General features: G+C 34.5%; 2 protein-coding genes, 1 long non-coding RNA gene and 1 pseudogene across 3 annotated transcripts; all 4 read right to left on the bottom strand.

Moving 5' to 3' along the window:
* Positions 1-3,921: 3,921 nt before the first annotated feature.
* On the bottom strand, positions 3,922-12,107 carry LOC110699803 (acyl-acyl carrier protein thioesterase ATL3, chloroplastic-like). The gene is made up of 5 exons (XM_021877315.1): positions 11,792-12,107; positions 11,464-11,564; positions 11,034-11,143; positions 10,336-10,431; positions 3,922-4,858 (listed from the first exon to the last, which is right to left on the bottom strand). Exons 1-5 carry the CDS (start codon positions 12,001-12,003, stop codon positions 4,688-4,690), a joined length of 690 nt encoding a protein of 229 aa, XP_021733007.1. The 5' UTR covers positions 12,004-12,107; the 3' UTR covers positions 3,922-4,687.
* A 6,228-nt stretch (positions 12,108-18,335) lies between these two features.
* On the bottom strand, positions 18,336-20,577 carry LOC110699895 (acetyl-coenzyme A carboxylase carboxyl transferase subunit beta, chloroplastic-like). Its single transcript, XM_021877397.1, has 2 exons — positions 20,304-20,577; positions 18,336-18,520 (listed from the first exon to the last, which is right to left on the bottom strand). Exons 1-2 carry the CDS (start codon positions 20,575-20,577, stop codon positions 18,336-18,338), a joined length of 459 nt encoding a protein of 152 aa, XP_021733089.1.
* A 185-nt stretch (positions 20,578-20,762) lies between these two features.
* Positions 20,763-23,938, bottom strand: LOC110699559 (annotated as a pseudogene).
* A 1,257-nt stretch (positions 23,939-25,195) lies between these two features.
* LOC110699802 lies at positions 25,196-26,145 on the bottom strand. Its single transcript, XR_002506995.1, has 3 exons — positions 26,093-26,145; positions 25,589-25,767; positions 25,196-25,393 (listed from the first exon to the last, which is right to left on the bottom strand). It is a non-coding gene; the product is annotated as an uncharacterized LOC110699802 (long non-coding RNA).
* Between the last annotated feature and the right edge of the window lie 501 nt (positions 26,146-26,646).

The raw sequence follows: 26,646 nt of genomic DNA, 5'->3' as shown, positions 1-26,646 counted from the left end.
AGAAATAGATTCGGAAATTACCGTTGCTGAGGTTTATATAGGCCAGGTTTTAAAAATACATGTCATTATTTTATAAGATTAACCACGCGTTAATAATGATTTTAATTATCTAATTACACCATGCAATACTAGCTTTCCCTCTACCTAACTTTTCTCCATCAAACTTTGGTCATCCTCAAAAGTCACATGTTATTTCTCATAAATATGAAAGAACGCGATAGAGTATATAAATCGATCACGAGCTTCATCCATCAGTTTATGTTTTTTATTGAGTTAATAATTTAACAGTTTATAAGAAGGAAACAGATTCAAGAGGTAAATTAAAGATATACTTCTTCCGTTCCAATAATATTGCAACAATGATGAAATTACGCATCCCAAAGCACATTTTATATGTTAAATATCTATAATTGTATAAGAGTAAAAATTATAAAAAGTTGATATTGTGAAAGTATTTTATGAGACGAATCTAACAAGATTTTACATGACTATATTTTGCTTAACGTATAAATCATATTATATTGTCAAACAAGAGTGGTGAATAGTGCAAAAATTTCATTGTTGCAATATTAATAGAACGAAGAAAGTATGTAACAAGATATTTTATAATTTTATTTTGTCTTGAAAAAAAAAAATAAAGCATGAAATTTATAATGAGAACATGTTAAGAATCGCAATAATATTTTAGGTAGTACCCACAACAACCCACTCTACTTTTACTTTATACTTCCAGTCTCATTCCAACTCCCTGACACACTGCATGGAGAATGGAATATTTTAGAACTACTAGAGAACAGCCGAAGGTTGGTTAGTGTAAATGGTCTACTATTCCTTATAAAAATAATGTTCATTTAACTTATTGAACAAGTTGCTCCTTTAATTGTTACGAGTAAAATGTTTTTTCTTTTCATTTAATCATGTACTTCCTCTCTTTCAATATAAGTGCATTTGATTGTGTATGTATAACAACATGTACGGTTTGTTGAATAGGAAAGTGGAAGAGAAAAGGAAGCTGGAGGGAAGAAGAAGGAAGGGAAGGGAGAAGGTAACCTTAAATATTTGCAATATTTAAAGGATTTGGTTTATTAAAGAGGGAGGGAAAATAAATCATTCCATTTTTCTACCCTTTCTTCCTATCAAAAAGTATCCAAAAAAAAAGAAGGATGAATCCCTTCTTTTCTCTTCTCTTCCTTTCCCTCCAATTCTCTCAATCCAAACAATGCATGGCAATCTTTGACAATTAATATTATGTTTGTTTTTATCCCTATATTTTAAAAATATAAGAAAACACTTATGAATAGTGTAAGGACAATTATATCCTTAAAATGTATGTTTACCTATATGTCCCTTTTGAAATGATGCTAATTGTCTCTGAGCTAAGTTTTTCTTTGGGTGATTTAATGATTTAACTCGTATGAATAGTGATTAGAAATCATACCATTTTAAATGTTTATTTACTTATTTGCCCTTAATTAAAGTTAATTGCTTTTTTTTAAACTCTTAACATTAGTGTGCGGACATTTAACCCTTAAAAATATTTGTTTACATATTTTTCCCTCATTATGTTGCCAACAATTGAAAGTAGGGGTGTACGCCGGTCCAAAACCGGACCGTACCTGGACCGGACCTGTTTGAACCTGGGACCTGAATTAGGTAATTCTGAGGACCGGGGACCGGACCTGATTTAACAGGTCCGGTTCCGGGTCAAACCTGAAAAAACAGGTCCAGTTCGGGTTTGGACTTGAATGGACCTGTTTTGTGATTTTTTCGTTTTTTTTTTTAAATAAGTAACCTGTTGGACCTGCATATGGACCTGTTTTGTGATTTTTAGACCTGTTGCATAATTTAATAATTACATACAAACCAAAATTATCAATCACAAAACTACATAAAGTCTATAAAGTCCCAATTTCCAAACACCAAAAATACAAATGAGTCCACCAAAAATACAAATGAGTCCACGAAAACTCATAACATTACATAAGAATCTGTGGTTCCTTCACTCCCTTGTTAGCCCTAGGCAAGTCTGCAAGAATAAGAACAAGAATAAGTAACTAAATAAAAAAACAGAAAACAAGCTAATCGTAAGGAACTCCAAGTTGATCCTAGGGATTGAATTAGATCGAATTTAAACATATTCTTTGAATGTAAAGCATACTTCCAAACCACTGCAGATCTAGAAGGATAAGCTCTTAGGTAGGGTAGGGATGTTATCCTTCAATATACTTTTCTTTTTATGATTATATCCAATTATCCAGCATTATTTTCGAATTCAATGAACTTATAGCATCACATTAAGATTTCTCAACTAATTCAAGCACGATAGTGTGCTGGTTAATTGGATATGTCAGATTGTCAGTGATGTTGGATCAAAATTCTTAAGTCTTATAGCTGAATAAAATGCCATACTAAATTGAATATGCAAGCTAAATCATAGGACAATTAATTAAGTCAAAAATTGGAAGAAGCAAAAGCAAAATGCCATACTAAATTGAATATGCAACTTCTTGCAGTAAACATAGCCGAAATTCTAAAGTCCTGAATTTTTCTTCCAGACAAGATACCACAATTATACTAATCAGAGTAACATATACGATTATACGTAAATCGAACAAATCCAAAATGAACAAAAATTCGACCAAAATGAACAAAAATTCGACCCACATAAATAAAATTAAACATATATAAATTAGAATATAAATTCTGAACATAAATAAAATTCGCCCAAAATGAAAAAAAATTCGACCCACATAAATAAAATTAAACATATATAAATTAAGCATACTTCCAAAAATTAACATATATAAATTCGAATATGTAAACCCAGAATGAACAAATATCCGACCAAAAAAATCGAACAAAAATAAAACCCACATATAAATTCAAACAAAAATCAAACCCACAGAAATAAAATCGAACAAAACAAAAACCACATATATAAATAAATCGAAAAAAATTAAACAAGAACATGAACACCATAATTCGGAATTTCGGACAAGAACAAAAGAATAAAGAATAAATTAAACATGCAAAAACTTACCGGAGATTCGCGGTGGTTGTCTGGCTAAGTGGCTGATGTAGCAAGCCTTGGGCACCTGGGCGGTGGGCGTCGCCTGAGAGAGTGAGGAAGGCAGGGATGTGTCGCCTGACGGCCTGAGAGAGTGAGTGTGAGAGAGGATAAGAGGCAAGCAGCAAGTTAGGGTTAGAAAAGAAAATAAAAAATAAAGCAGAGCAGCGTTTTTGAATTTTTTTTATTTTTTTTAATGCAATTTAACCGGGTTTCAGGTCCGGACCTGAAACCCCCGGTTTTAGAACGGGTCAGGACCGGAACCGGGAACCTTGGTTTTCAAGGACCGGGACCGGAACTGAATCAACGGGTCCGGGTTAGGTCCGGTCCGGGTTAGGTCCGGTTCGGGTCAGGTCAGTTCAGGTCCGGTTTCAGGTCCGGTCCAGTTTTTGTGCACCCCTAATAAAGAGCTCTCTGAAAATAGCTAGCTGTGTGCTTGTGACATGCGCATCGCGCGCATTTAGCAACCTTAATATTAGTAAACATTATATGAAGGTAAAATTATGATAATATGTAGTGTGAATAAGGCTTTGTTATATTCATCTTATTTTAGCTAAATTATTAAAAATAATTGAATAATTAATTAAATTTGATTTTTATTGAATATGTATGTAGTATTATATTTCCACTATTACTTTTTACCTACAACGTTTTTCATTTCTTATTTATCAAAGCATTATTTTAATCACTAATATCTTAGATTATCAATATGTAAACATTAAAAAAACAAAATATATCATAAAAGCTTAAACTGAAGCAAATGTAATAAGATTCGTACGACTATATTTTTTCTTATTTATTGTCAAAGTAGAATATATATATTTGTATAACGCATAGAGTTGCAAGTAAAAAGAATCAGAGGAAATTCTTGTAAAACATTAACTTTATCTCATTTAGGATGAGTCAGTAATTAGAAGTACCCTAATTAATCAGCACCTCTTAAAATTAGACTCATTAGGAATGAGAAGGATAAACATCAGTTAGTTGAATTGGTATGTTGAACAAAATTATGCTAGTTGGAGTTATTATTGATTCTAATTTCAACTTGGATTTTTTTTCATAAACTACCTAATAAAATCCTGAATTTGTGAGAAACTACCTAATAAAAAAAATGTTGTAAGAAACTACCTAATAAAAGGAAAAATGTTGTAAAAGACTACCTCTAGCCGAATTTTCTATGTTGACCAATTATTCCGGCATTGACCGACTACAAAAAAACTCAAGAAACCGCCCTCTTTGGGGTTTTTGGGGTTGGAGGGTGGTTTCGGCTTTGTGGAGGTAGTTTCAAGCGGGTTGTGTTGGTTTTGACTTTTGAGGATGAAAGTGGGTGGTTTTGGAGGTATTTTATGGTGGGTCAATGCCGGAAAAGTCGTCAAAGATTGAAATCCGCCAAATATAGTCTTTTGCAACATTTTACCTTTTATTAGGTAGTTTCTTATACTATTTTTTTTATTAGGTAGTTTCTCAAAAATTTTGGGTTTTATTAGGTAATTTTTCACAAAAAATCCAATAAGAATCCATTCTTTTACACACCAAGAGGGAGACCTATTGGTGCAGTGGCACAAGAGGTTGATCGCCTTGCATCCTCAAGGTGCGATAATTCCTCATTAGCAACAACTTTCACCCGTTCAACGGCGAGGGAGCTGTAGACATAGCATGATCAATAAGCGTTGCGCCCGCTTCTTGATGCATCATAAGCTGCCGTAACTTGGATTTCACCTCTGCAGGCATACGAACAGGACGGTAATTTTTGCCAAGAAGAACAACAACTGATTTTGCTTCTAGGATCGGCTGTTATACAAAATGTTGTGCGACAGCGGAAGCAAAGGTCGAAAACAAACAAGAAAACAATAAAGAAATTCAATGCAAACAATAAGAACAACACCAAGAAGTTACGTGGTTCACTATCGATGTGATAGCTACGTCCACGGGCACCGAGATCGAATGATTTCACTATAAACTGCAAAGATTACAAAGATGATTCTTGTATTTCTCAAGAACGGCTCTCACTCTCTCTCTCTTAACCCTTATACTAATATTAGGGAGGTTTTATATTAATTCCTAAAATAAAAGATACTTGGGCAAAAAGATAACATAAAAGATAACTTTAAATCGTAAAATCCGCGTCTCCGCATTTTTCCTTCTCCGCCCGGTCAGACCGGGCAAGGTCTGCCCGATCGGGCGCGAGAAGAAAACTCCATACGAATGCTTCAACGTATCCAACCCCCACCGCCCGGTCAGACCGGGCAATGTCCGCCCGATCGGGCGGACAAAGCTACGAAGTACGAGTCACCTAATACTTATCAACAATCTCCACCTTGACGAGAACTCGTAGTCAGCAAACGACCCCATCAAGACATAGTGGAAAAACATCTCAAGCCAAACCCGATGCAAGACTCATGCATAAGCCATACATCCCGATAAGTCTTCAACCAAGACCCATCACATACTCGTCTCCAAGTATAACAACTCATAATGCTCCACCTGCATCACAAGCCCCGGGCAAGCTCCACCTTAAGGCCAACACACCTACACCAGGAGCTCCCCAACTTCGCCCCTCAGGGCCTACTACATCACGTAGTAATCAATATTTAGCAAGTCTAAGCAATGTTTAAACTTGCTAAACGGAACAGGCTTAGTGAAGAAATCAGCCGGGTTGTCAGCAGTCCCAATCTTCTTCACCTTAATCCTCTTGTCAGTACGCAAGAAATGATACCTGACATCAATGTGCTTCGTCCGATCATGGTGTACTTGATCTTTAGCTAAGCAAATCGCACTTAGACTATCACAATACACTGTAGCAAAATCCTGTGCAATACCCAGTTCACCTACTAGGCCTTTGAGCCAAATAGACTCCTTAGCTGCAGAAGTTAAAGCCATATACTCAGCTTCAGTAGTTGACAACGTAACTGATGACTGCAATGTAGACTTCCAACTAACCACAGAACCACCCAAAGTGAACACATAACCAGTCACAGACCTCCTGGTATCCACATCAGCTGCATAATCAGAATCACTGTACCCAGTGACCAAGCATTCCCTACCATTCCCGTACACAAGACCAATATCAGTTGTCCCTCTCAGGTAGCGAAAAATCCTTTTCACCCCTTGCCAGTGTTCCCTCCCAGGTCGAGCCATAAACCTGCTTACAACACTAACAGCATGCGCAATATCCGGCCTAGTACAGACCATAGCATACATCAAACAACCAACCGCGTTTGCATATGGAACTCTAGACATATAAGACAACTCCTCCTCTGATTGAGGTGACATAGACAAAGACAACTTACAACTAACAGTAGTTGGCGTACTTATAGGCTTCGATTTTTCCATCCCAAAACGAGACAAAATCTTTTCAATGTAGCTTTTCTGAGTCAAGAAAAGCTTACCTCTAGCCCGATCCCTGTAGATCTCCATACCCAAAATCTTCCTAGCTGCACCCAAGTCTTTCATGTCAAACTCCGAGTTAAGCATCTCCTTTAATCTAGCAATATCAGATTTATTCTTTGTGGCAACCAACATGTCATCAACATATAACAAAAGATAAATCATGGAACCATTATCCAGCTTACTATGATACACACAGCAATCATATGAATTCCTGTCAAAACCTTGTGAAACCATAAAAGAATCAAACCTTTTGTACCACTGTCGGGGGGATTGCTTAAGTCCATACAATGACTTTAGCAATCTGCAGGCATAGTGTTCCTTTCCAGGAACTTCGAATCCTTCGGGCTGCTTCATCAGAATCTCCTCCTCCAAATCGCCATGAAGGAAAGCCGTTTTAACATCCAACTGCTCCAGCTCAAGATCAAAATGTGCTACAATTGACAATAACACACGGATAGAAGTATGTCGAACCACAGGTGAGAATATCTCAACAAAATCAACCCCTTCTACCTGACTGAACCCCTTAGCAACTAGCCTAGCCTTAAAACGTATTTGCTCAGTTTCCGACAACCCTTCTTTCTTCTTGTAAATCCATTTACAACCCACAAGCTTCCTCCCTTCCGGTACCTTTACCAGTTCCCACACTCTGTTCTTGTAAAGAGACTGCATCTCTTCACCCATTGCGGCAAGCCATTGCGCAGACTCACTACAACTAATTGCTTGTTTATATGTGGCAGGTTCAAATGACTCTACATCATCAGCTACACTCAATGCATAACCTGTCATCGCATCAACACAGCAATTTCTTCCCTCCATCTCTTCAATCAATCTAACAGGCTTCTTGATAACTCGTTTAGGCATCTCAAGAATGGTGTCAGGTTGACTAGATGACCCCTGATTAGATTGCTCCACCTCATCCCCAGAGTTAGAATGAGTAGGAGTAATCTCAGGTTCAGGAGTACCCGGCACTGGAACATCAGCATCATCATCAATATATTGTACCCGAGGTAAATCAGCAATGGTAGACTGATGTACCTCAAGTACCCCATCTGTCTGTAATAAATTGTCTCCTTCCCTTCTCAAATCTGAAATCTCTGCATTTTTAATTGAATACATGGTGTTTTCATCGAAAGTAACATCCCTACTAAGAATGACCCGACCCTCCGAAGGTGAAAAAATTCTAAACCCCTTCACACCATCCCCGTACCCAACAAAACACCCCTTCTTGGCTCGTGGATCCAGCTTACCCTCAATAACATGATAATAAGCAACACAACCAAAAATCTTCAAATTCGAAAAATTAGGCAACTTACCACTCCAGATCTCAAACGGAATTTTGGAATCAATTCCAGAATGAGGACCCCTATTAATGACATAACAAGCTGTTAACACAGCTTCACTCCAGTACCTCCTCCCAAGCCCTGCATTAGAGAGCATGCATCGAACTCTCTCTAGCAGTGTCTGATTAACCCGTTCTGCTACACCGTTCTGCTGTGGTGTCTTCCTGACAGTATGATGCCGACCTATACCCTCATCTGCACAGAACTGATTAAACTCGTCTTTGCAAAACTCTAGCCCATTGTCCGTTCGTAGCTTCTTGATCTTCCTTCCTTGTCGATTTTCCACCAAAGCTTTCCATTGCTTGAAAACTTTGAAGGCCTCATCCTTTGACTTAAGCAACCTAAGCCATGTGTATCGGGACTTGTCATCAACAAATGACACAAAATAGTGGTAACCTCCCATACCTTCAACTCTAGATGGACCCCAGCAATCTGAATGGATGTAATCGAGCACTGCATCAGTAATGTGAGCACCCTTGCTGAACTTTGACCTGTGTTTCTTACCAAACACACAATGCTCACAAAATTCAAGGTTGGCAACCTTGACCCCGGATAGAAGACCCCTCTTGGACAATAGCTGCATCCCCTTCTCCCCCATATGACCAAGCCTCATGTGCCAAATCTTAGTCATCTCCTGGTGAGATACAGATGCGCAAACCGCAGAACTAGGCAGTGTAACACCCTCAAAAACATAGAGGGTGTTCCTTTTGATACCCTTAAGTACCAACTCAGAACCTCTGAAAATACACAACTCCCCATCTGAAAACACACCATTGTACCCCAAGTCATCCAGGGTACCCAATGAAATCAGATTCTTTCCTAAAGCAGGAACATGCCGTACATTAGTCAAAGTTAACCTCCGCCCATCAACAGTCCTCAACCTCATGGAACCAATACCTGTGACCTTACATGGAGCATTGTTACCGACTATAACCATACCCCCATTGCGAGGTTCATATGTATCAAACCAATCTCGACGTGGACACATATGGAACGAACACCCCGAATCTAGAACCCAGTTATCAGATAAATCATCAGACCTAGCAGAACTGACTAATGCTAAATCTTCCTCTGAATTATAGCTCTCATTCGGTTTCTCTTCAACTACAGCAGCCTGGGACTTGTTTTTCCTCACCGGACAATTATTCCTAAAGTGACCCGGTTCTTTACAGTAATAACATGTTTTAGTAGTAGTTTTACTAGATCCATCCTTGCCGTTTCCAGCACCCGACCCAGCATTGTTCCCCTTGTTAAACCCCTTATTCTTTTTAGACTTTCCGGACTTAACAAATAACCCACTACCATTATCCCCATTATCACTCGTAGCTTTCATTCTGAGTTCCCTAGTATGAAGTGCTGCCTTCACTTCTTCTAAGGTTATAGAATCCTTACCAACAACAAAAGACTCTACAAAATTCTCAAAGCTAGATGGTAGAGATACAAGTAAAATCAACGCAGCATCCTCATCATCAATTTTAACATCTAAATTACGTAAATCAAGCAAAATAGAGTTAAGTTTTTCTAGATGTTCCCGTAAGGAAGTACCTGACTGCATCCGGAGGCTAAACAACCGCTGTTTCAGTAATAATTTGTTGGTCAACGACTTAGTCATATACAATGACTCCAGCTTCAGCCACAATCCAGCCGCCGTTTCCTGATCAGCAACCTCCGTGATGATTTGATCATCAAGACTAAGTAATATGGTAGAGTGTGCCTTCTCTTCCATAACTTCTAACTGCGAGTCAGTCGGTCCGTCTCCTGACTCCGAAGTAGTACTCTTTGGAGCCAACGGACGCCATATCTGCTGTTGTTTTAACAGAGCCTTCATCTTAATTTGCCATAGCCCGAAACTATTTTTCCCGGTAAACTTCTCAATTCTTATTGTTGAATCTCCTGCCATTGTTATCTTCAAGAAACTCTCCAAGGATTGAACCTGAGCTCTTGATACCAATTGTTGTGCGACAGCGGAAGCAAAGGTCGAAAACAAACAAGAAAACAATAAAGAAATTCAATGCAAACAATAAGAACAACACCAAGAAGTTACGTGGTTCACTATCGATGTGATAGCTACGTCCACGGGCACCGAGATCGAATGATTTCACTATAAACTGCAAAGATTACAAAGATGATTCTTGTATTTCTCAAGAACGGCTCTCACTCTCTCTCTCTTAACCCTTATACTAATATTAGGGAGGTTTTATATTAATTCCTAAAATAAAAGATACTTGGGCAAAAAGATAACATAAAAGATAACTTTAAATCGTAAAATCCGCGTCTCCGCATTTTTCCTTCTCCGCCCGGTCAGACCGGGCAAGGTCTGCCCGATCGGGCGCGAGAAGAAAACTCCATACGAATGCTTCAACGTATCCAACCCCCACCGCCCGGTCAGACCGGGCAATGTCCGCCCGATCGGGCGGACAAAGCTACGAAGTACGAGTCACCTAATACTTATCAACACAAAAGGTTGTGGAAGTTGTTAATTAATTAGCAAGCTAAAACAACTATAACAGCTAGTAAAAGAGTAAGAGAAAATCAAACCTCGTTATTTGGAAACTTGTAGATATAATGCTCAAAGAATATACGAGCAGCTGAGGATTCTGAGACCTTCACCTTTAGAACAAACTTGTCTCCACTCTGCATTACACGAAATAAGCACGCAAGTGCGTCAGTAAGGTATTATTATAAAATTTCGTCGGGTGGCCAAGGGCAAGTCATAACTAAATATCATTTACATACACGAGTTAAGGGGCGAAGCCACCATAACAATATAATAGTGGAGTCAACTGACCTCATTTGAATTTTAAAACCTTGGAAAATTTCTCTACAAGATTTAGGTATTATCTTACATAATTTGTTATAAAAATTTCAGCTATTATAACCAATACTTTTTATTTTGTACCTAGTAAATACTATATTAAAACCGTCAAAACGGTCTAAACAATAATGTACAAATGGAGTATTTAGGTTGAAGCATATCCTAAGTTTGGGTTGTCTATCAATGACAACCATTCCCAACATTGACATGATATTCATTCCCTCCGTTATTTCAAGTACAACTCTTTCCTCTCATATGCATATCATTTCAAAAAATTCAACCCAAACTTCTAAAAAATTATGCCGGTAAAACAGGTACACTTAAAAACCAACCAAGGAACTACTTTACTTTCTACTATCAATAATGCAAAATAAACAGCCAAAAATGATTCAATGAATAAGGTCCAAATGTGCATACGTACCTTAAGTGGTGCGAGGAAAGTGAGGGAAAGTTTTGACAACGCTAAAGCACCACCGTTGCTCTCCACTGTTTTAGCATCCAGACAAATGCTTTCTAATATCTCATGATGTGCTGTGTATAATTTAATAAACATCAATGGATGTGTCAAATTTCCATAAATAGTCACATTTTAATAATAAATCACTCACTTTCCTTTTCTTTTTAATAGGATAAATCATTGTAAAGTTGTACACTTTAAAAAAAATAAAAAGAAAAAAATCCTTTTTTTTTTTAATCCCAAAAAGGCTAAAAGCAGAACATGCATTGTCTCCAATACACCTTAATATATACTTCGTATATTTTTACGTTAAAAAATAATATTAAATTTAACTACACCGTACCATATAACTAACATAAATGCATGTTTTTGTAACGTAGTAGTATGTACGTACCAAGTTGACAATAACTCGAATAGACCGCATTGTTAACAACACCATATTGATCCAATTCATAGTCCCGTACTTTGAGTTCGATCTCTAGAAACCCACTCATCCTGGCAATAAGAATCCACATGAAATATTCAATTAGTAGAATATTATTAAGAGTGTCCAAAAACATAAAATAACTAATATTACTCCGTATAGACTATGACTTTCACCAATTTATCTCTTGTTGTATACGAAGTATTTTACAATTATATACAAGCTAAGATTAAGGAAAAACTTAAATTATGAATGTAGTGAACAAATATAAGTAAATAACTAGAAGAAAAGGAATTACTGATTCGGTAAACATTGTTGAGGGCTAAGTGAGGAACGATGAGGTGGGCAGCATCGGAGGCTAAAATCGGACGATTGGGATAGGGAGAGAGGTTGATTACTAGAAAAAATTGGTTGACGACAACAAAAATTGAAGGAATTAGGTTTTGCATGTGACATTGCATACGTTGGTGTGACTGTGATGAAGCTAGAAAGGGCTTGTAGTGTAGTCATTTTTGGTATAAGTATCGTTGTGCGTAGTTAGATAAGATATGAAGAGTTAAAGAAAAGAGGATGATGGAGAAATGTTTGCAATAGCTTGTGACATTATATAGTAACGAGCCATAATTAGAACATTTTAATCATGTGATTAGTAATAATAAATAGTCTATTAGTAAAGTAAGCAAATTAAAGAGATATTAGAGGGAGAAAGTGAGAGGAAGATGAAGAAAATCAAAAGGACGAGAGATCATTGGAGGAAATAAATAAAATTATCCGAAGTGATGATGTTTTATTTACGTTTGGTTACGACTAAAAGTATGGTTTTAAAAATAAGTCAATGAAAAAATCTTTAATTTATTGCCCGAATACATTGTCAACGTATATCGTTTCTTTTTGAGAAAACATTTATTATTCCCGTTTCAAAATAATTGTCTCACTTGAAATTACACAGAGTTTAAGAATAATTTATTTAATTGTAGGATTACTCGTATTATTTTTCTTTCTGTTGTTTTTTTAATGTCCCACTTTGATGATTTTTACATTATTCACTTACATTACTTTGACTAATGTTTGTGCTTTGTACATAAGACTATATATGGTTATATTAGTATATAATTTGTTAGAATCGTATCAATATATTATTTTCACGTATTAACTTTTTAAAATCTACTGTTAAATTTTTATTTGTCGATGTGCTGCATTATCAAATGTCATGTGTTGGTCAAATTCGGGCACTTTAAAAACATAAAGGGACCATTATATCCTTAAGAATGAGTGATTTAATGATCCATACATTTTAAAAAGTATGAGATAACACTTATAAATAGTGTAAGGACAATTATATCCTTAAAAATGTTTATTTATCTATATGCCCCTATTAATGTGATGTTAATTGGCTTTAAGATTTCCTTATGTGATTTAATGATTTATCTATTATGAATAGTGTTTGGACAATTATACCCTCTAAAATATTTATTTACTTATTCTCCCTCATTAAAGTTATTTCTTTTTTTTTTAAAAAAAAAACTCTTAAAATAGTGTGCGGACATTTATACCCTTATTAATATCTTCCCCAAATATCTCTAAAATTTTGTTGTTTAGATTAAGTATTCCACGTGTCCTAATATGATTTGTTCATTTTAAAATTTAAATAATAATTTTTTTATTAAAATAATTTTTTTTAATTAATTAGTATTTTTTTTAAAAACTCCCTAACCCCCCAACGAAGAACAACCCTCCTACCGGATCACACCAGCCGAAACATCCACCGATGTCAATCCCTTTCTATCTTTCCCTTCCCAACTATAATGGTTGCTTATAGTACATTGGGCTTACTTGGACCTTATGAGGCCTTTGGTGCCCTTTAGGCTTATGTAGATAGGATTGACTTAGGCTAAAATGCATGGGGCCATTTTGGTACTCAAACAAAAAATATATTAAGTAAAATAAAAAAAAAATCCAATCTTATTAGTAATTTATAGTTCATGCATGTAACTTATCATTAGATGTAGTAATATTAAAGGAAGGCATAGCTATCAATAACATAATACTAAAAACGAATCTGATATGACACTTGTCATGTTCTGATTAAAAAATTTCCCGCCACTTTCACTTTTTTTTTTTTTTGGTAAAATCTTCATGCAAATTAATTTATATATCCTATCATATCTAACTTTCAATTTGGCAACTATATTTTAAGTATAATCTATATGCGTTCAATGAAAATATTTTAACATATCTTTCTTATATTTTATAATAGGTATTTTTCTATAATTAACAAACATATACTACGTATATAAGGTAATATTATTAGAATAATGTACTATGCCCGTACTCCGTATCATTCTACATCGTATTTTTTCCTTTGAAAGTTTATTTGCTCTAACCAGTATTAACACTTTAACTTTTATTATATATTTGTTAGTTTATTTATAATAATAACACTACAATTCAATAACTATACATATAAAATAAAAATAAAAAAACCTTGATTATTAATTGTCACAAAAAATAAGCCACTTAAATTTTTATAAAACACTACGCTTTTTGGTAGTTTTAGTATACTTTTTAGAATAAATATAACGATAATAATTATAATAATAATTAAAATAATAATTAAAATTATTATTAGAATATGTGGAGCTCAGTATGTCTGGAAGCACAGGAGAACGTTCTTTTGCTGATATTATTACAAGTATTCGATACTGGGTTATTCATAGTATTACTATACCCTCCCTATTCATTGCGGGTTGGTTATTGGTCAGCACGGGTTTAGCTTACGATGTGTTTGGAAGCCCTCGACCAAACGAATATTTCACAGAGAGTCGACAAGGAATTCCATTAATAACCGGACGTTTTGACTCTTTGGTGCAACTTGATGAATTTAGTAGATTCTTTTAGGAGGCCCAATGACCATAGATCGAACCTATCCAATTTTACAGTGCGATGGCTGGCTGTTCACAGACTGGCTGTACCTAGCGTTTCTTTTTTGGGGTCAATATCCGCAATGTAGTTCATCCAACGATAAACAAAACCGAATCCGTATTATAGAGCTACGACAAAATCAAACCCGAACGAACAAAATGTTGAATTGAATCGTACCAGTCTTTATTGGGGTCTATTACTCATTTTTGTACTTGCTGTTTTATTTTCTAATTATTTTTTCAATTAAATAAAGAGAAGGAAAGAAATAGATAGAATATAGAATTCGATTATAGAGTAGGAATTCTCTTATCCCATTCGGAAGGACCTCATTTCATAATTATCCATGACTGTTTATGTCTCTAGCAGGACCTCTTGATGAAATGTGGAGGGAAGTGGGGTAAATGGCCGATACTACTGGACGAATTCCTCTTTGGATAATAGGTACTATAGCTGGTATTCTTGTGATCGGTTTAATAGGTATTTTCTTTTATGGTTCATATTCTGGATTAGGCTCATCGCTGTAGTAAGTAGTAATTTGATTAATCGAGGTATAGACATGAAAGTATAAGAACTCAACGGGACCTTCCTTCCCCCTCGAATTAGACAAACAAAGAAGGGGGAGGTCCCATTTAATTCTTTTTTTAATTATCATAATTTTTTATTCGAATTTTTTCATATAAATGAAAAACGGACCCCTTTTTCAATGTTTTTGAAAAGTGTATTTGGTTATTCAGAACATATATTCCTCGATCATACTTATTGGTCCTTCCTAAATTGTTAAGTTAAAAGAAAGAGAAAAAGGCAATCAATTGATTTATTGAACGACCAAATAGAAGCTCTATTTTTTCTAGATTAAATAGAATGCAAGAAGTTCCATTTGTTCAAGAAATTGACCTCTCTCTTTTATTCAGTTTGTCCGCTCCTTATACATGTAATACTAAGAAAAAAAGAATCAATCTAAAACGAAAAAAGGGTGAAATTTCGAAAAAAGAAAAATTCCGACTAAGTCTTTGACGAAGGGAATCAAGACTCGTTACTATATCGACACACGACAAGTATGTGTAAAAATCCTTGTCATGTGTCGAAGACCAGGAAGGCGGATAAATCCCCCTAGAATCATTTGGTCCCCTCATTATTCTTTTCGTTATATTCTCCTTTTAGTCTTATATCGAGTCAAATTTCGATTGGAAAAAAGTAAAAAAGTTTTCTTCACAATCCAATATATTATTATAACTAAAAATCTTGCTCATAGATGTAGAAGAAAAGTATAAACAAACAAAAAAGAACCTTCTCGTAATTTTTTTATTTATTGATCATCCAAAACTGTCAAAGAATTGTCAACAATAATTTTGTTATTGTTACAAGCTTGAACTTGATAAATTTACAAATCTAGAAATTCATTTCGGATAATTGAACCTTCCCGAACTATTTCTTTTGAAAAACCAAAAAGATTTGTGGTAGAATAATGGATGCAAAGAAGAACAAAAGCCCTTGTACGCGCAGTGGATCTTGAAGGACTATTTCTGCATCTCCTTGACCAAATCCACCCACATTAGGATTACTCGTTAATGGTTGATCAATTTTGATAGATTCACCCTCTGAAACAAGAAGCTCCGGTCTTGGCGAGATAATATCAACCACTTCACGTCCGTCCGAGGCATCCGCTATGTTTATTTCGTATCCGCCCTTTCCTTTTCGTACAATTTTCTTTACTATACCTGCTGTTGTGGCATTATAAACTGTATTATTACTCTTACTTCCGTCAGGATAAATCTGACCCCTTCCGCTGTTACCACCTACATATATCGGATATTTTAAGAAGTGAACGTCTTTCTTAGTGGCAGGGTCTGGAGAAAGAATATGAAAGGTAATTTCACTATATTTTTTCCCAGGAACAGTACCTATCACAAGAATATTTTTTTTATTGGGGCGATAGCTCTGAAAAGAAAGATTCCCTATATTTTCTTACATCTCTGGAGAAATACGTACGGCCGGGGGGGGGGCTAATTCAAACCCTTCAGGTAAAATAAGAACAACCCCCACATTCAAACCCCCCTTTTTGCCATTAGCAAGAACTTGTTTTAATTGCATATCATAAGGAATTCGAACAACTGCTTCAAATACAGTATCCGGAAGGACCGCTTGTGGAACTTCAATATCCACGGGCTTATTGGCTAAATGGAAATTAGCACATACAATACGTCCAGTCGCTTCTCGTGGATTTTCATAACCTTGCTGTGCGAAAATGGGATATGCATTCGAAATGGATGACCGAGTTATTACATATATCACGAGCGAGATGGAAAGGGATCGAGTAATCTGTTCTTTTATCCAAGAAAAGGTATTTATAGTTTGCATGGTCCAACCATTGATTCTGAAAATTTCTACAATAAATTTGGTAGGTTGCTAATAGAGATCCCTATCCATGAGTCTGCTATTTACTTTAACTGAAAACTTAATTTACTAAAATAATATTACTGGAATATAGGAGGAACTCCCCGCCTTAGACGGGTAGAAATAGAAAGAGGGGGTACAATTGGTAATGCTTTGAGTATTGATTATGTACAAAGCAACATTCGAATTAAAAACTCCAATTGGATTTCTCTCCATATACCCCTTTTCTTTTTTTCAGTAGTTCATTGAATGATAAATAACTACAAGTGATGGGGATACGCGATTTAAAGAACGGAAAATCCAATATTTTAAAAATGTATCTAGAATGACTGGAAAAGTGGAAACAAGACTCGATATAATTTGATCGTTATGGGCAAATCCAAAATCTTTGTAGATCAGATAGAGCTAATCAGTAGTTCCCAACCTTGGGGCAATGAAATCCGATACATAAATCGGTTACTAAAAGAATGGAAAAAGCTTTTATTGTGTCGCTTAAGTTATATAGGAATTCCTAAACCCAAGAATTAAGAAGAATAAGTTCTTTATTTGCCAGAATGGAATAACCACCTAGAATAAGGAAACAGATTAAATTTGTGGAGAAGTGCAAAATCATATGGATACAATCTTCATTGTACGTCTTGATCAATTGAATCGTTTCATTGTGGTTCCTATACGAAGCTTTTGTAGATGTGTTTCCGGACATTCCTTTATCATTTCGTCCAACAAGCGGAGCTCCTCGAATTCGATCCATTTTTCGCGAAGATTTTTTTCTTGAATATCATTCAAAAAAGTTTCAGATTGCTTAGTATTCCACCAAGTAGTAACCCAAGATTCCAGACTTTTTTGAAATGATAGTAGATCCACCAGGGTAAAAATACTATAGATACAAGATATAGAAAAGGAATAAATGCTTTCTTTTTTTCCATTTTTTTTCATCTATAAATTGTTAATGAACCCAACCGGGTATTCATCGAAAGGAAGGAATTGCTTTCGACGAATACCCGGCAGAGCCATTTCGTTTTTTTCAATCAATGAATATTTTTTATTTTGATTTCAAGATTAAAGAACTCACTTTCTACCAAAATAGAAAATATTTCCAAAAATTGAAAAAATTAACCATAGCACAAAAAAAGAATTTAAGACATGAATGTGATATTAAAAATGGATGGAAAAACACGACATAATTTGGATAATTTAATTCTCGTTATAATTAGAAATTATAAGAAATCAAATTATTTCATCATTAAAGCGAACAAAAGATTACTAAAAAAAGCGAGAAAATTTACATGATTAATTTGTTTTGTATGTAATATATCAATTAAAAATACTGGAAATTCTATGGAATTGAATTGGTTTGTATTTGTAGACATAAACAGTTTCCCCCCTTTGGTTGTTCTGTATACGTCTGCTTTGACCCTAGTGGGCGTTCTGATGAGATTTCTGTTAAGGTATGCCGTAGAAAAACGTATTCTAGATTTTGTATTTTACGCCAAGTTAAGAAAACGTTCGGTATTTCCGCTCATTTTTCAAAATCCTTCAATTGGTACACGTAAGAAATAGGCCAATTCAGCCGCCTTTTGTTCCATTTCTCGTGGAGTCAAATTCTCATCAGTACGAGTTAAAGGAATGGCTCCTTGTCCTCTGATTTCCAAATAAAGAACACGGCGAGTATAAATACCTTCTTTAAGTTCTATTCTAATAGACTGAATATCTTTTATAAGATATCGGAAAAAGATGCAACGATTTTTTCCAGGGAATCCCCAGCGAAAAATACAGACTATTCCCTTTTTTCTAGCGAAAAATACAGACTATTCCCTTTTTTCTATCGAATCGATCATAACCATTACCCACATTATACGAAATTGCACACCACAAATATGAGCTAATAAAGAGGCCTGCAATCCCATAGAAAGACATCACGATCCCTTGTGGAAAAAAAGAATTTGCTGGGGAGGAAATAAAGATATCAAATTCTTACCAAGATAGCTGGAAATTCCAACCAACAAGAATCCTAATGAACCGAAAAAAGGATAAAGGCCCAGCAGAATTTACTTATTTTTCGAGATCCCGTTATAAGTTCTACCCATTTACGTTCTGATCGCCAATTCATACTAGATCCGGTTACATTTAATTTGAATTGAAAGAATACTCCAAATGAATTGTACTTTCCTTACTCTGTCTTGTTTCCGATGTAACTCTCATCAACTAGTCCTATTTTGATGTCAGAGGTGTTTCACTTTTATTTATTTCTATTTTTTATTTTAGTTCGATCAAAATAATAACATCTACCCCTATATTTATTGTATTGTCATTTTTCCATTTACATCACATACATAAGAGCTCGTTCATTTATGTTCGGAAGAAATCACATGTTATACCATTCCGCTAAACATATATCTATATTATAATTCAAGTCTAAGTTTTTAAAAATGAGATTTTGACGAGACGATCTAAACAATCTTATTTTTTTGAACATGAAGAAATAAAGAAGCCATTGCAATCGCTGGAAATACTAGGCCTACTAAAGGCACAAAAATTGAGGGAAAGATCATAGTTGTCATAGACCGGGTACCTCGATTTACGATATTGTAATTGTACCTGTTTGTTATATTTTTGTTGTTATTATCTTATTATATTAAAATTAATTAATTAGAATTCTATAGAATGAATATAGTATATAATAAGTACAAGAAATGTAGAACTAAAAAAGCAATTCGATTTCTACATATAATATATGATAATCACGTTTACTTTCTCTTTTTTTTCTTTCTTTTGCTTTTACTAATTCAAAAAAATCGAAAAATAGAGGATTTATTATAAATTCAATTTGCAAAGCAGTCGTTAGAGTCCGATCCAAGAGGTATTTTAAATAAAGACTCCCCGACGAAAGATACAAACAAAAAGTTTTTTTTATTGGAATCTAAAGGAAATAAGCATGGAGGTTTTTGGTTCGCGACATCCTAATTTTGGAATAAAAAAAACTAAAAAACTTTTTGACACAAATATAAAAATTGCCCTTAATCCTCGCCTTTATTTTGATTCAAAGGAAAAAAAGCATGCAGCTGAAATAACTCACTTAGAACGCCTTTTAAAAGATTACGTGGTACGATTGGATCGAATAAACCCTTATGGAATAAAAACTTGGCTGCTTGTGACCCTTCAGGTACTGTCTTATTCAATGTTTGCTCAATTACTCTTTTACCCGCAAATGCAATGTAGGCGTTCGGTTCAGCAATAATGATATCCCCCAACATACCAAAGCTGGCGGTCACCCCACCAGTAGTAGGAGATGTAAGGATTGATACATAAAATAACTTTTTATTTGATTGATAATCATATAAAACAGACGAGATTTTCGCCAATTACATTAAGCTCAAGCTTCCTTCTTGCATGCGTGCCCCCCCCGGAAGCACATACTATAATAAGGGGGATTAATTTATTGGCAGCATACTCAATCAATCGGGTGATCTTTTCCCCTACTACAGATCCCATACTGCCTCCCATAAACTGAAAATCCATAACACCAATTGCTATAGGAATTCCGTTTAGTTGACCTATACCTGTTTGAACAGCTTCAGTTAAACATGTATTTATGTGATAAGAATCAATACGATCTTTATAAGCTTCCTCCTCCGAATGAAATTCGATAGGATCCATAGAGACCATACCTTCATCCATAGGATTCCAAGTACCAGGATCAATCTGAAGTGCGATTCTATCTGAACTACTCATTTTCAAATGATATCCACATTGTTCACAAATACCCATTTTTGACTTAAGTAATTTCTTGTAATTTAATGCATAACAATTTTCGCATTGAACCCGCAAATGTTTATATTTTTGAGTTCCATCAAGATTTATAGAATTTCGATTTTAGTGAAATTACTGTCGTTCGTGATAATTCTTTTACTAAAACTTTCGCTGGTATTTCCACTTTCATTAAAAACGTAACTCAAAATGTAACTATCACTGTAATTGTCACTATCACTTAGGATGGAACTGCCACTACGGATTTGAGAATGAAGATAATTGTCAATGCAATTATTAATGTGCTTATTCCAACTATCTTCATTATAATCCATGGAATGATCATTATAAGTATCGCCACTCTTAGATCTAGAGTTCAGATAACTTGAATTCCAATAATTCGAAAAGGAACTTTGCAGTTCATTCAGAAAAGACGGGTCGTTGTCAATCTCAAAAATTTGATTTTCAATATCGAAGTATACGGAATAACTGTCCCCTTTACTATCTATAAGTAAAAAAAAGAGTATCAGAGATGAAATTCCGAATGTCCATAACACGAACTAAATGATCAACATTACTATGACTAGAACTGTCACTATTTCTCCAACTATGAATGTTTTTTTCAATGTCATTTAGACTCGGATCTTCCGTTGTACTGGTATTTTCTGTAGGACCAAGACTTCGAATCATCACTAGCTAGAAATAAAGTTGCATCGGCCACATCCTCTAATGTACACTTAGCCCCTTTGAGATTTGAGTATACTTTAGCTATTCCTTCATCATCTAGCTTGAAGAAGCTCCTAGTCATTGGAGTCGAGACCAAGTACGGTGACAAACAATTCACCCTAATCCCATGATTTCCAAGCTCCACAGCTGTGTTCTTTGTAAGACCTAGCACACCATGTTTTGAGCCAACATAGGCATGAGATGCCGCACCTCCTATGGTAGAGGAAATACTCGCATGATTGATAATGGTACCCCGTTTGGCCGGGATCATTACTCGAGCGGCATGCTTAGTACACAAAAAGGGGCCGATAAGGTTCACCCCAAGATTTCTTTGAACTCGGATTCAGTGATGTCAAGGATGTTTGGCTTGGACATGCCTGCATTGCCTGCATTATTAAACATGATGTCGAGCTTCCCGTATTGGGACATCGTCGAGTCTACTACATTTTGTACGTGGCTTTCATTCGTGACATCGCAATGAACGTATGAGGCTAATGATGTGCCTATTTCTTTGCAGACAGATTGGCCGAAGTCATCTTGGATATCAGCAATTACAACTTTGGCACCATGTTTAGAGAAAACTTTAGCAGCGTATTCACCAATTCCAGCAGCGCCTCCTGTGATAAGGGCCACTTTGCCTTCCAACCTGTAAATTATAAACGTAAATGTAAACCACTTAGGCTCTGTTTGTTTCAAGGGAAAACCCTTTCCCTGAAAATAGTTTTCCTATTTTCTATTGTTTGTTTTGGATCGGCCCATAAAATGGAAAATAGGTCCAGAAAATACTTTGCCATTGAGGCCCAAATATTTTCCCAAAACAATCAAGGGATTCCTCTTTTCCATCGTTGCTCGCTGCTCTCATTCGAGCTTGCTCCTCCTCAAGCTCACTGCTCATCCTCAAGATCTGCTCTCACAAGGTAATTTCCAATTATTCTGTTTCCTTTCTTTGATTGTTTGCTTCTTTATTGGATTCGACTGGTTTATTGGATTCAACTGGTTTATTTAATTCAAATGCCTAAGGTTAGGTTTGTGATTAATTAGGGTTTGTTAATATTCTTCTCTATTAAAGAACAAGTGAAGTAATAATGAAGAATTCTGGAATTTGGTTGATTTTTTGCTATTAATTTGGGAATTAGGGTTTGCTCATAAAATTAACTTTTACATAGGCTTTTATCTGGAGTAGTGATTCGAACAAGCCCGAATCATATACTTTTAATTAATAAAAGTTTCAAGATTGTTATTTATTCATGTAACAAATTAATTAGGTTCAATTTATAAAAAAATAGGTTCACAAACAATATTAAGTAACAAAAGGAAAATTGTTTTAAAAGGAAAATAAATTTCCAAACAAACAAAGGAAAATGGGATTCTTGGAAAATGAATTTCCTTACAAACAAACAAAGGAAAACTAAACCAAATTTGAGTTTTCCTCCAGAAAATGGATTTCATGGAAATTCATTTTCCATTAGATTTGTTTTCCATCAAAACAAACGGAGCCTTAGTATCCACAAATGAAATTCATCAAGGAACTCCATTTCTACCTTCTTCATATTATATTTCTACTATACATGAAGTATTTTTAACTTAAATAACATAAAATATTATATTATACTCTATATTACTCACTTACTTTATTTTAGGATTATTAACACAATTTGACTTTTTTTTTTTACTATTCATCTATTAGATTTTACCACATATATACTTGATATATTTTTGTTTTTGTTCATGTATTAATATTGTCATGTAAATTATTGTTACTTTTTTTTTTTTTTTTAAATATTACACTTTGACCGTTACATTATTTTATTAGTTAGATTAATAGACTTTCATTTAACTTAAAAAAAAAAAGTAGGGTAGTTAGGGTACTAAAAGTTGATTAAAAAAGATAGTGAGATTAATATTTTATTAAAAAGTAAAGAAATTGAGATGGAAATAAAATTAAAAGAAGAAAGAATTCAGAAATATTGCTTACCTTCTTACTGCGCCAGAAAAATTTGAGAAATTTGCCATATGCCTATGTATACAGACAAAGGAAGAATTAGAGACTGTTGGCGTACTAAGCTCATCTTATTAATAAATCATACAATAAGAGAATAAATTATGTATATTCATAACATAAAACACACTGTATAATGAATATATAAGATGGAATGTTAAAGTGAGGGAAAAATTTATTGCTTGGTAAGTAAGCTTGTTACGACAATATTGAGTATTGTAGCCAAAAGAAGATAAAATGTTACCATACAAATCTCCAAATGTTGAAAAACTTAAAATGAAGGATCATAAAATTTATGACTTTTTTTTATGATAAGAAAGTTATGATGATTTTCTATAAAAATTGAAATATGCTAAGAAAATAAGTATTTATATTTTATAATGTATTGTTAATTTGTTATTATCTATGTGTTTCTAAATATCGTTAAAAATAAGTGTTTCTAAATGTGTAGGTTCTCATAATTAAAATGCTAAAAAATATTTATAAAATAACCCTTTATTAAGAGAAATCAACTTACCAATGAAAATGGATAATATATTTATTAAAGCTCATAACTAAAATGCTAAAAGTATTTATAAAATAATCCAAATTTACCAATGAAAATGGATAACTAGACTAGTTGATGAATATTTGATTTTATAGAATGAGAATTGAGAGAGAAATAAATTCGGAAATTTGTGACGCTTCATACTCCGTTGGTGAGGTTTATATAGGCCAGGTTTTAAAGATACCTGTCATTATTTTATTAGATTAATCACGCGTTAATAATGGTTTTAATTATCTAATTACACCATGCAATATTAGCTTTCTGTCTACCTAACTTTTCTCCATCAAACTTTGGTCATCCTCAAAAGTCTCGTGTTATTTCTCATAAATATGAGAGGACGTGATAGGGTATATAAATCGATCACGAGATTTATCCATCGGTTTATGTTTTTTATTGAGTTAATAATTTAACAATTTGTAAGAAGGAAACATATTCAAGAGGTAAATTAAAGATATATGTAACAAGATATTTTATAATTTTATTTTGTGTGGAAAAAAAATAAAGCATGAAATTTATAATGAGAACATGTTAAGAATAGCAATAATATTTTAGGTAGTCCCCACAGCAACCCACTTTACTTTTACATTTTATTACTTCCAGTCTCATTCCAACTCCCTGACACCCAGCATGGAGAATGGAATATTTTCGAACTACAAGAGAACAGCCGGAAGTTGGTTAGTGAAAATTTTCTTTTATTAGTCAAGGTCCACTATTCCTTATAAAAATAATGTTCATTTAACTTATTGAACAAGTTGCTCCTTTAAATATTACGAGTAAATTTTTTTCTCTTTTCATTTAATCATGTACTTCCTCTCTTTCAATATAAGTGCATTTGATTGTGTATGTATAACATGTACGGTTTGTTGAATAGGAAAGTGGAAGAGAAAAGGAAGCTAGAGGGAAGGAGAAGGAAGGGAGGGGAGAAGGTAACCTTAAAATATTTTCAATATTTAAGGTATTTGGTTTATTAAAGAGGGAGGGAAAATAAATCATTCCATTTTCCTACCCTTTTCTCCTATTAAAAGGTATCCATAAAAAAGGAAGGATGAACCGGTGCGAAAAATGGCCTAAAAAAATTAAAAAAAAATAAAATAAAATTTTGCACCGGTTCTTGCTGTGAACCGGTGCAAAAATGGCCCCAAAAAATTAAAAAAAAAACTTTTAGCACTGGTTCTTGCTGTGAATCGGTGCGAAAAATGGCCACAAAAAATTTAAAAAAAACGTTTAGCACCGGTTCTGTTTCAAAACCGGTGCCAAAAGTGCCCCAAAAAATTAATTTTTTTTTTTTTGCATTTTTGCATTTTTTTCATTTAAATTGGTATAGAAACACTAACATATATATAAAGTTACATATTTTCATTAAAAAAGGCTATAATATTACAATTTTCGTCCAAAAAAATAAAATAAAAAACCAAATTTCGTTTAACAACCTCTTCTTCATTGTTGACATGTAATGCTTCATACGATATTCTTTTACCAGTTTGGATTTCCCCAGGCTGATTTTATGGCGGTGCTCACTAGATTTTGAATCAGCTTCCCCCAATAAAACTGCGGGAACAAATGCTCTGGAAACAAATGAAAAAAAAATCATTCAATGATTGTATGTCTTCTAATACAAAAGCACTAGCTAAATAGAGCATCAACCATCTAATTCTAATATTGCACCCCTGTTGTTTTAGGGTGTTCCCTGTGGAAAGAGAATGCTCCCAAAAACTAAATCAACTAGTTCAATGTAGAAAAAGATAATAAAAAAATCAAACCTAAGATCAGGCAAACACTCATAGAAAGCTCTTGTATATATCTTCATCATCCCACACAGCTTCAGCAGCAGAAGATTCCTTTCCAGCAGAAGAAGAAGAATCATCTATTTCCACTAGTTACCCTCGTAGTATGACCATCCTCAGGCATCACTGGAGGTTGCATATCAACTTCAGCTAGACTGACAAGAGCAAAGAACAAAAAAAGTAATCTGAATAAAAGTACTTTAATTAAAAAAATAATAATAAATTGACCAATCAAAATATAACCCCTCCATCCCATAGAAAAGTTTGCATCTACTGAAAGTCTGAAAGATGCCCCACATTAAAGTACGCATTCTTCTTTTAGCAAGTTTTTTCACTTTACTTGTTCTTGGGCCTTTTACTCTCTACTTTCTCTCTTTAACTTTCATGCCATTCGTCAATAACTTGTGTTATTGGACAGAGGGAGTATATAAAGCTAAATGGATTCATATTTTTTTAAAAAAAAATTTGCGAGAAACTTACGATGATACACCCCGATACAAATGGTCATAAGATTTTCGCAGCTTCTCATATAAAGATGCATTATCATCACTAAGCTCCCCTTTTACATTCAAAATTTTTGCATTCTCATGCTCTATCTGGCGAAGAGACTGAAGAAGGATTCAATCAAAAATCAACAAAAGTTCCCGGGTGGAGTGGGGTGGGGTGGGGGGTTGGAAAGTAATTAACAATCAAAGGGAATTAAGGTGTTGCAAACTGTTCAAACAACTTCTGATGAAAAGAAAGAAAATATATTGGAACATTACCTATGATGTGAAAAGTTTTAGCAGCACACAGCAAACTTAACAATTCTCAGCATGGAAAATGGAAAGTAAAATTGGTGAGAGAAATAGGCACATGAAGCTAACACCAAAAGCAAAGTACTCAAGAAAGTAAACGAAGTGAATTTGTAGCTTACGAATTTGTATTGTCCACTGACCCAGAAATGTCATCACCAGTCACCAGATGGCTTGACTTCCTTTGCTTCAGTCATCAAAACAATGCCAAAAGTCCTTTGCTGCTGAATTTACAAGAAG

This window comes from Chenopodium quinoa, unplaced genomic scaffold (assembly GCF_001683475.1).
Source record: "Chenopodium quinoa cultivar QQ74 unplaced genomic scaffold, ASM168347v1, whole genome shotgun sequence".
NCBI classification, from domain to species: domain Eukaryota; kingdom Viridiplantae; phylum Streptophyta; class Magnoliopsida; order Caryophyllales; family Amaranthaceae; genus Chenopodium; species Chenopodium quinoa.
This window is presented reverse-complemented; position numbering and strand designations above follow the sequence as displayed.

Coding starts and splice junctions, on each gene's coding strand:
- LOC110699803 (XM_021877315.1), bottom strand. CDS start 12,003: ATGACTACACTACAAGCCCTTTCTAGCTTCATCACAGTCACACCAACG. Junction 10,432..11,033: donor CTTTCCTCGCACCACTTAAG/GTACGTATGCAC, acceptor CGTGTAATGCAG/AGTGGAGACAAGTTTGTTCT. Junction 4,859..10,335: donor ACAAGTTTCCAAATAACGAG/GTTTGATTTTCT, acceptor TTTGTATAACAG/CCGATCCTAGAAGCAAAATC.
- LOC110699895 (XM_021877397.1), bottom strand. CDS start 20,577: ATGGGTATTTGTGAACAATGTGGATATCATTTGAAAATGAGTAGTTCA. Junction 18,521..20,303: donor TTTTCAGTTTATGGGAGGCA/GTATGGGATCTG, acceptor ATCTTATAAAAG/ATATTCAGTCTATTAGAATA.